The following is a 9441-nucleotide window of genomic DNA, read 5'->3' as shown; positions in this document are numbered from 1 at the left end:
GTAAAGCCATCATTCTCTCTTGGCAAGTAAAATATTAGAACCTGGGGGACCTGGCAACTTTTTCTAATGCTTTTTTGCTTCCTCCATTTTTCCCAGGGACAGAGAGCTCATAGATATACATTTGAGATTTTTCAGTATAATTCATTTCCACATGGCTTGCAGGCTCTGGAATTAGACATCCAGGATTCAAATCATGGCTCTCCCAGTTAGTAACCAGGCAACTTTAAGAATGTTATTTAACCTTCTAAGCTTCTGCTTCATCTGTAAAATATGGATAATAATAATATGTATATTATACAGGTTGGAGGAAGAATAACTCTGATAATGTATGAAAGGTGCTAGTTTGGCATACTGAAAGTGTTTAACAAACATTAGCTATTCTATTCTTTTTCAAAGCTTATGTCTAGTGTATACCATATCTATTAACTGGGTCCATAAAATACAGTCTTTACATAGGACACGAGGGCAAAATGAATTTATTAGTAGCTTGTAGTTTCCTAAAGCGGCTAATTGTGGCCTCAGGTTATGAGAAAGAAGGCTCATTTGTGTGATACAATCTGTGCAATGGGTATTGGGAGCATGAAGAAATCTAAGTGGCCTGGGTCCTTATGGAGGAACTGCGTGTTGCACACAGGTATCCTTCCACACACACACCTACACACCCCATGTGCAAGCATTCACTGAATGTGGACAAAAGCAAGAGGGTTTCAGGACAAGGCAGGAACTGAGCACTCAAAGGCCAGGCCACCCAAACCAATCAGATTCACCATCCACTAGGAATCTAAAAGGTGGCAAAGCCTCACAGCTCAAAGTCCATGCACAGCAGGAAAGTGGCCAGAAAATCTGACAGGTAGAAGCCTGAGAGAAATACTGGAAAAGTTAAAGCTGAGGGCTTATAACACCCACAGGCCCAGAGAAAGGTCAGTGTGAGCTGAACAGCTGTTCCATCTGGTGCCAGAGGCCTTGGCTGTTGTCTTCTACAACCAGGCAACTTAGGCCTCCCTGACCAGCCCCACCTAGAAAAGCCAATTCTTCTGTTCTTAAAGGGGACTGATGTGTTTGTGGCAGGGAGCCTTAGAGAGCAAAGCCATCTCTTAAGAATGAATGGGAAGGGAGGGAGAGAGTGGTGCAGTCTGTGGCAGGGTGGGTTTAACTAGCTCCAAAGGAAGGAGCTGTGGCTTCAGCCTCAGCCTCCATGTTATATTACATGCGTTTCTTTTGGAGACAGGCAGGGGCCTTGGCTGCCAGGGACCCTGACAAGCCGCAACTTGAGCTGTGCTTTAGCGCCCAGGCTGAATTGGGAGCGGTATAAAGGGAAGAGGGAGGGCACTTGGGAAAGGGGGTGGCGTGGGGAGGCGGAGGGGAACAGCATGAGCAAAGGCATGAAGGAAGAATGAATCTGCAGCGCGTTGAGGATGGCATGGAGACTTCACTGATTGGAGCTGGGAGTTCTTGCGGGGGGATGGAGGCAGCTATGATTGGATAGTTAAAGTGGGGCCAGATTTGGAGGGCTTTGAATGCCCGACCCAGGAGCACTCAACCCAGCTCCTGACTTGCGATTTCCGTTCAAGACCGAATTACCTCAAGGGTGGTTAATTCCAACGGGTGTTCTTCTTTGGGGGCTTCAGCAAAGTCAGCTTATCCTCTTACCTGCTTCAATGCTCTTCATTTACTCAGAGAGGAAGTAATCCTCACTTGTCGAGGGGAGGGGGGGATATTGACCAATTTCACTTTACTTGATTTGAAGATACCAAAAAAAAAAAAAATCCACGCTAAATATTATTCAATTTGGTTTCTCCTCCTCACGCAAGTTCTTTCTCTTGCCAGCACCTCCCCCACGTTTTCCTGCTCCCCTCCACCGCTCCGCCTGGCCCCCACGGGCCTCCGGCGGCGCGGTCCCCAGGCCCACCGGCCCGCGCCCACCCTCCGCAGCCGCGCGCTCCGCGCCCGTGCGCCCCCCTCCCGGCCCCCTGCGCCGTGCCCCGCACACACTCGTCCACGCCCCCCCCCCGGCGGAGCGGTAGGTGTTGTGCCGTCTGCGCCGGGCCGCAGTGCGGCTGCGCGCACTGGGCTGCTCCGGGGCTGGCAGGGCAGCGGCGGCGGCGGCGGGGCCGGGAGCGAGCGGCGGCGGCGGCGGTGGCGGCGGCGGCGTGGGGAGTGGCGTGGAGCGGAGCCTGGGGCTGCAGCAGCGTGGGGACCTCGGAGTAGAAAGCCCCGGGGACAAGGAAGGAAGGCCGGGCCGCCAAGTCTCCGAGCGGCCGTTCTCCTCGGATCTGGGGGGAGCCTGCCCCAACACCTCGTCTTCAGACGTCCCCCTCCTCACCCCCCAGCCCCGGCCGCTGACGGGAGGAGGCGGCGGGGGGCTGAGGGGCGCCGCCATGCCTCTGCCGCGGTGAAGCGCCCGGCCGTGAGGAGCCGCTCGGTCTCCCCGGTGATGTCCCCCAGGCGGCAGGCGAAAGCGACTTACTCGAGTCCTGGGGTATAGGCCTAGCTTATCCAGCTTCCTTCCTCCTCCTCCTCCTCTACCCCTCCCCCCTTCTCCTCCCCCCCCCTTTCGTCCTCCCCTCCCCGTCTCTTCCCTCACCCTTCCCCGCGCCCCCATCTTCCCTCCCTCCCTCTCCCCCACCCCTCCAGCAGCTATGGCAGAGGAACAACAACAGCCGCCACCACAGCAGCCTGATGCCCATCAGCAGCTTCCCCCCAGCGCCCCCAACTCGGGGGTGGCTCTGCCAGCCCTTGTGCCCGGGCTGCCAGGGACAGAGGCCAACGCGCTGCAACACAAGATCAAGAACTCCATCTGGTAAGAGGATCCTCCATCGCTGGGGTGAAAAAGCCCAGGCACATTTCTGCTGCAAAGGGGGTGGGGGGCGGCGGATGAGGAGGCTGATGCATTCATTGAATGTGGGTTTCCCGACTTGGGTGCAAATTTGTAGGACCTCTGGTGGTGTGGGGACTTTGCATCAACCCCTGGTCTCCTTAGCCAAAATATGCTTTTACCCGGTCCTCAATTGTTAATGCAGATAAACAAGTTATTTGTGTTTTTCACTTAGTATAGAGAAATATGGGTCAAAATTAAGTAATTATTGCAAGATGATAACATGAATTTGTAACTGGGAATGTGAAATGTGTTTACTCCTTTTTGTAGTCATAGAGAGAGGAAGAAGTGTATTGTGAATTTTCACCAAACAGACATTGTGGGTAAGAATATTAATATGCAGCACAAAACCTAATGTGTCTCTTCCTTTTAGTTGGGTTAGCTGCTGTTTCTGGATGTTTTTGCCTCCTTTATTCTCACGTTGAATTTCCCTTCTAGGGAGCTTATTCTTTACATCGATTGTAAATAAATGCTTCTTTAATATGAAATATTTTAAAGTAGTAGTTTACACTGTAAAGTGAATTTTTAATTTAAAAAGTGGAGAATCAAATAAATGTCTTGCCATTTCGTGTAATTAAAAGAAAGAAAAAAGATAGAAACTACAGATGAAACACTCTTGCTGTTCCTGTGTTTTCCTGTATGAGAATTTCCAATATTTGAGCATTAGATTGAACTCTTACAGACTGGTAGCAGTCTTAATAATTAAATACATTAAATTAAGTTCATCTTCTGTTAGAGCTATTGCAAATATTCTTTGAACATGAACTTGCATTGTTTTGTAGGATTTTTTTCATTAACTGACATTTTTTTTTAAAGCATAGCACTATTTTTTAAATGGAAAGCAATATTTGGAATTTGGTCTAAGAGATTGCTTTTAATAGAAGTTTAAAATAGAATTAAATGTGATGTTAAAAAAAAGGCTTAATTTTGAAAATGAACCTTGCAGGTCCATCATTTGAATATCACTACTAAAATAATGAAAACCACTAACTTTTATATTGCATTTTAAAAACAAACATACAGCAACTGGCATTGCACTTACAGTATTTACACATTTAAAAACAGTGAATTTTTAAATATAAAATTAAGGTTTGTGTTATAGAAATTTTCATTATTTTCTTGGCATGCATCCATGTTGTCATGATGCTAGTATGAAGTAGGTCAGTGCAGGCTTTACTAGTTTCATACTATGCAGTAGTTGGCAGTTGAATATCTTACTTTCAGTTTTAATTTTAAAATGAAGTGTAAATATTTTAAAAGATTTTTTTTGGCTTGCCATATTGTGGCAACTTGAATAGATCAGATATATACTTCTCTGTTGGGAGGGAGCAGAGAAAGCAGGCTTTATTTTTCAGTGGATACACTCACCCCTTTTTAAAAAATGAATTACCTCCTGTCATTTAAATGAAGAGATGGTTCTTTTCCTGCTTATCATCTATATTTCCACAAAAGCATGTTGTTTTGTACCACTATATGATGTGACTTAGTGTCCCTGAAATCTGTAAATTGAATGAAATACCTTGGTAAAAATTTAGATAGGGATATCCAAGTTAAAGTACTTAAGTCTTTTAAGAAAGGCAGATTTTTTAAAGTTGAATTGGTAAGATATATTTTAATATGTGTACTTATGAGGAAAGAATCTTTATACTTTTAAAATAATTGAATTGTATAGGCATTTAGTGAAATGTTTGTGTAATGAAATGATGATAGTAGAGTGCTTTTTTAAAGTAAATAATGCAATTTAATTATCCTTTTATAGATAAAAGGACATGTACACATCCTAATTATGCTGACTTTAACATGAGAAAAACTTCTGAAGTAGAGTGCACTTCAGTTTTTGGTACTTGCTGTGAAAAACTAAATGGCAACAAACATCTTAATCCCCATATATACCATTTTGTATCTTTATTTTAAAATCATAATGACTAGCATTATTAGCATTTAATTTTCAACTTTAAAAATTCTTTTTACAAAAATTATTTCCTTGTATTTAAAACTGAAATAATATTAATAATAAACATTATTGAATATACTTAATACATAGTGTCATACCCCTGCTCTATACAACTGGATTTTTATCATTGGCCAAATAAGTGTATAAAATAAAGGTGTTAAAAAATGAAAGGTCCTTCACTACCATCTTCTAAGAAATATGTACATTCTCAATATTTGAAAAATGTATCTATATATGTGTGTTAAATTTAAATCATTTTTAGTAGATATGACTGCATGTCATTAGGTATCTTATTTTACATTTTTGAGACAAGTCTTTTTTACCAGTTTTTTTGATCACCTGATAATGTTCTGAGGGATTATCAGTTTTCTGTTATATCCTATATCATTCTTTGGTACCATTAATATTAAAGATTAAAATTAGATTCAAAATACATGTGGCATTTAAAAATCATCAAATGAGTTTTTCATTTAGGTTGATCAGTTTTTAAATTACTGAGCTTGCAGGTCACAAACAAGTCTGTACTTGTCCTCCTACTCTATAAATATAAATATAGTTTGTGATGTAGGCCTTTAGTTGTACAATATGTTATTTATTATCTCAGTTCATAATTAATTTATTCTTTTTTAATAAATTAAAATGCTATTTGATGAAAGTATTCCATTGTAATTTTAAATATTAAATAAGTCTTCGAAAAAAGAATAAGCATTCAGAGTTGAAACCATGACACTTAATGAGATTGATAACTTTCTTAAGAGTTGAAAATGTGTATGCTTTAAGTTATTCAAGAAAATAAAGACATAGTTCACTTGTTAGTGTCTTATGTTTGTTATGATTTATGAAAATATCTTCAACATAAATCCTGGTTAACAAGCCTGTATGTTTCCTCATTCCTATTCTGTAGACAAACGGTCCAAATCACTTACACTCCTCACTTGAAAGGAGATTTATTTGTAGAGGTGTATTTAAATATGCTGTAAGAATGGTATTTGTATTTTTTAAACAGTAGAATTTTAAAATAAACTTTATGCATTAGAAAAAAGAAAACTAGAAAACTCATGTCTTTTCTAAAGGAAGACTCATACTGGCAACAGAAAACAAAGGTATAACCCCATCTACTTGTAGACTTCTTTAATTTATATTTCATCCCTTTTTGGCTACTTAAGAATATCAAAGCAAGTTTTCCCTTCCTCTTATCTCCCAGTATCTTCAGAGTTCTCTATTTAGTTTAAATAACAACAACAAAAATTTACTGTTTTTCTTTTCCTTTAAAAAGAAGTTTTACTTGAAACTATTATAGAATTGGAATGGAGAAAATAGGATGGAAAACATTACATTTGAGATGGCTTCATTCTATTGATGAAAAGTTATGTTTAAGACTAGATCATACTTATATGGATTGGAGTGGCTAATATTTTTGCCGTTATGCTGTAGCATAGATAACACACTTACTAAGACATTAAAAAGAAGGTTCAATATTTTATTGTAGAAAACATTGTAATACTCTACTGAAAAAAAAAAAGATTCTTAAAAGAGTTAGCAGTTGCTGTTTTTATTTATGTAATTTTTTATTTGCAGGTAAAACCTTATAAATCTTTTCTTCAAACAGTCCAATAGCATGTAGCATTGTTCTACCCAGTTTATGGAGAGAAATTGAGTGTCAGGGAAGCTATAGGATTTCTTTTGGCAAATCCTGGAAGCAGTGATGATTGGGTCAGAGTTTCTTGTCTTTATTCAATTCTGTAAGTCATACAACTTGAGTCTGGTACATTTTAGAATTAGAATTACAATCTAAAATTTTTTTATGTGATCCATTTTGGATATTTTCTGAGTTCAAATTTAAGCCCAGATTGACTCAGTTTTGTTTTACTTATTGTGATGACAATAAACATCTAGACATTAAGTGATTTCTTGTTTCCTTTTTAGTACAGTGAGCATACCCTGTTAATCCAAAGGTTTACATAGTAATGCCTCATTAGTCCTGATTTCTGTACTTTGTCATAAAACTCAGTAGTTAGTTTTCAGTTATGCAGTTTATTAATTCTGAGAAATAGTTATTGTTCCTTCAACTACAGTGGGAGATATTTACTGTAAAGCTTCTAATTTTATAGTGTACTTTTACCATAAGTCCATGATCTTCATTTTGCTTTAAAATTAAAGACTAACTAGTACCTCAGCTAGCTTTCATGTATTTTTAATTAGTTGCTTAACAGTGCTACCTACCCTGAATTCAACAGTCTTCTATACCAAACACCCAAAAGACTTTATGGTACTTTTTTGGCTTGCTCTGGATTTAGGCCAGCTGTGATGGTTGTATCCCAATAATAACTGTCTTCTCTATTGACTACAAAGACAAGTTGAACAATTTCAAGCTTGTCAGTTTTCTGGTCTCAAGAACAATATGTATGTATATAAATAATTGACTGATTTACTTTTTCTGTTGGAAGGTGTCCTGAATGATGGTGTGTCCAGAACTGATTTGGATTCTGTCTCACTACTAGCTTTTAGTATTAAAGGGAGAAAATAGCTTCACAGTGGTAAAAAAGGACAGAAGTGTCTTATTTATTATGAAAGAAATGCTTTGAATAAAGTTAAACCAAATTGGTTTTAATTAAAATTAAAGTTGTACAAATGCAAATCGAAGCAAACATTGTCAAATATTCACATTTGAACACTTTCAAGAAAGAACAAAAAATGTTCAACTGAATATCTGCTACATCCAAAGTACTATGCTAAAGACTGGCATTTGAGGAATGCCTATTCACTTGTAATATTAACTTTGTAGAATTAAGCTAAGCAAAAATGAGCAATAAAACATCTCTTTTATCCAGTTAGGGAACAAGGGAAAGAAACAATACATGTCAAAGTATGAATTCTGAGGAAAGTACACCTTAATTTCCTCATTTATAAAATGAGACAGTTATACTAAATGACTTACAGGTTCCTTTAGCTAAATATCTGCCCCTCTGCTACTAAATTAACTCTGACAACAATAATAAAACATACCATAAGCATAGTGAAAGACTGATATAATTAACTTATCACAGGCAATCAGCAGAACATTTTCAGTGGACAGGTTATTAGGATTTGTCAGTCTTTCTTTGGGTGTTAGCCCAGGAGGAATATCTGAAGGTGTTTTTCACTTATTGTTACTTTCTGCAAGGGTTCTCTTATATGAGATTAAGTCTGCAAATATTTACTGATCATGTATTGCATTTAAAGTATTCTAAGAGCTGTTTATTATGCAAAAATATGAGAGGCTGTGCAGTAATCCTGGTTGTTGGGGAGATTGCTAACTGCTGGTTGAGGGATTGCAATAAGGGAGGCTATTTGTGTGCTTCTGTTAATTGTTTTCTTTATAAAGAGATGGTTAAATTGACAAGCACCTCCCATAGGAACCTTTTCGTATGGTAATAAGTTAGTAGTCAAAGTCAGATTGTAAATTTGACTGTGTAAATAAGAAAGATGCACATTATTTTCAGAATAGTGTTGAGTTTGACAACTAATTCTCTTCATCTAAGGTAGATATTTTAATGTGTAATTGTGACAGTATTTTTGTAAGTTAAAAGAACAAGGTTGTAAAATGATTACTACACATCTCATTGAAGTAGACCACTCTCATCCAGTACCTCCATTTCTGTCAGTCAGTCTCTGTTTAGTCTTTAATTACTTTCTCTTTGGCTTTCTGGAGGGTTCTAAGAATTGAGGTTAAAGATGAGCAGCAAGGCCAATAGGATGAAGAATCTTCCTGCTCTGGACAGTATAATAAAATAAAGGACAGTAAGCTGTAAGGCCTTAATGCTCTTGATCACTGACTATGATTAAGATAGTAGCATTTAACCTTAACCCACATAAATAAAAACTTTAAAACATGATTTAATTTTTCTTTTTAGGACTATAAATAGGCATTGAGTTTTTCTGAATTTCACAAATTACATTTATCTCTTATTTTATAAGAGGACATAGAAATAAGGTTTGGCTAATTTTGTACAATATTTCTATCAGGCATTGATTACAGTAGCTTTCTAACAGAAAGTTGTGTGGTAGGCGAGGTTTTATATTTCCTCATGTTTGTGAACCAACTGAAAATGTGCAGATATTCTTTGCTATTTGAACCTCTATTTTGGTTCCTGAGTTCAGAGAGTGAGAGGTCATTGGGTGACAGATTCCTATCTGTTATGCCTTGGAGTTTTAGAAGTAGAGTTCATATGGTGTGAAACACTATTGCTTTCAAATAGCCATACCTAAAAAAAAAAATCTTTCATGTGACCCATCTTAGTTTGGATAGCAAGGGTTCAGAGAGCAAACAGTGCCTTTATACTCATTCCAACAAAGGATTAGCAAATTGATTTGAATTTTCATGCTAAGTCTGATACCAAAGGAATGAGAATAGAAAGCTTTACAATGCTTCCCCTTTTTTCTAAATTGAATAATTTTCAGAATTTTAGCTCTGATACAGATAAAGCATTAGAACAATTGGTTATATTGCAGGATGAGAGTCACTGGGGCTATTGTTGACATTTGATATCTAATTTTAAGATAGAAATTAAGCATGGAGAGCACTTGGATTTATGAATTTCTATTATTCCGTGTTTTCCTATTTTAAGCACTT

At 38.3% G+C, this 9441-nt stretch overlaps 1 protein-coding gene across 3 annotated transcripts in view; it reads left to right on the top strand.

Moving 5' to 3' along the window:
* The first annotated feature begins 2353 nt into the window (after positions 1–2353).
* Rfx7 (regulatory factor X7) overlaps positions 2354–9441 on the top strand; it is a 131409-nt gene continuing 124321 nt past the window's right edge. The window contains exons 1-2 of one of the 3 annotated variants that reach the window (XM_058584828.1): positions 2354–2479; positions 2638–2800. In XM_058584828.1, coding sequence (XP_058440811.1) covers positions 2640–2800 — 161 coding nt within the window. In that variant the 5' untranslated portion in view covers positions 2354–2479; positions 2638–2639. Of the gene's footprint in view, positions 2480–2617; positions 2801–9441 lie in introns of those variants that run through there. The other 2 variants (XM_058584827.1, XM_058584829.1) reach the window with 2 other exon arrangements.

Source organism: Marmota monax, unplaced genomic scaffold (assembly GCF_021218885.2).
Source record: "Marmota monax isolate L192 unplaced genomic scaffold, Marmota_monax_Labrador192_F-V1.1 WCK01_AAM20220418_F8-fsc00001, whole genome shotgun sequence".
Taxonomy (NCBI): Eukaryota; Metazoa; Chordata; class Mammalia; order Rodentia; family Sciuridae; genus Marmota; species Marmota monax.
The sequence above is the reverse complement of the archived record's forward strand: the minus strand, read 5'-3'. Positions and strand labels throughout refer to the sequence as shown.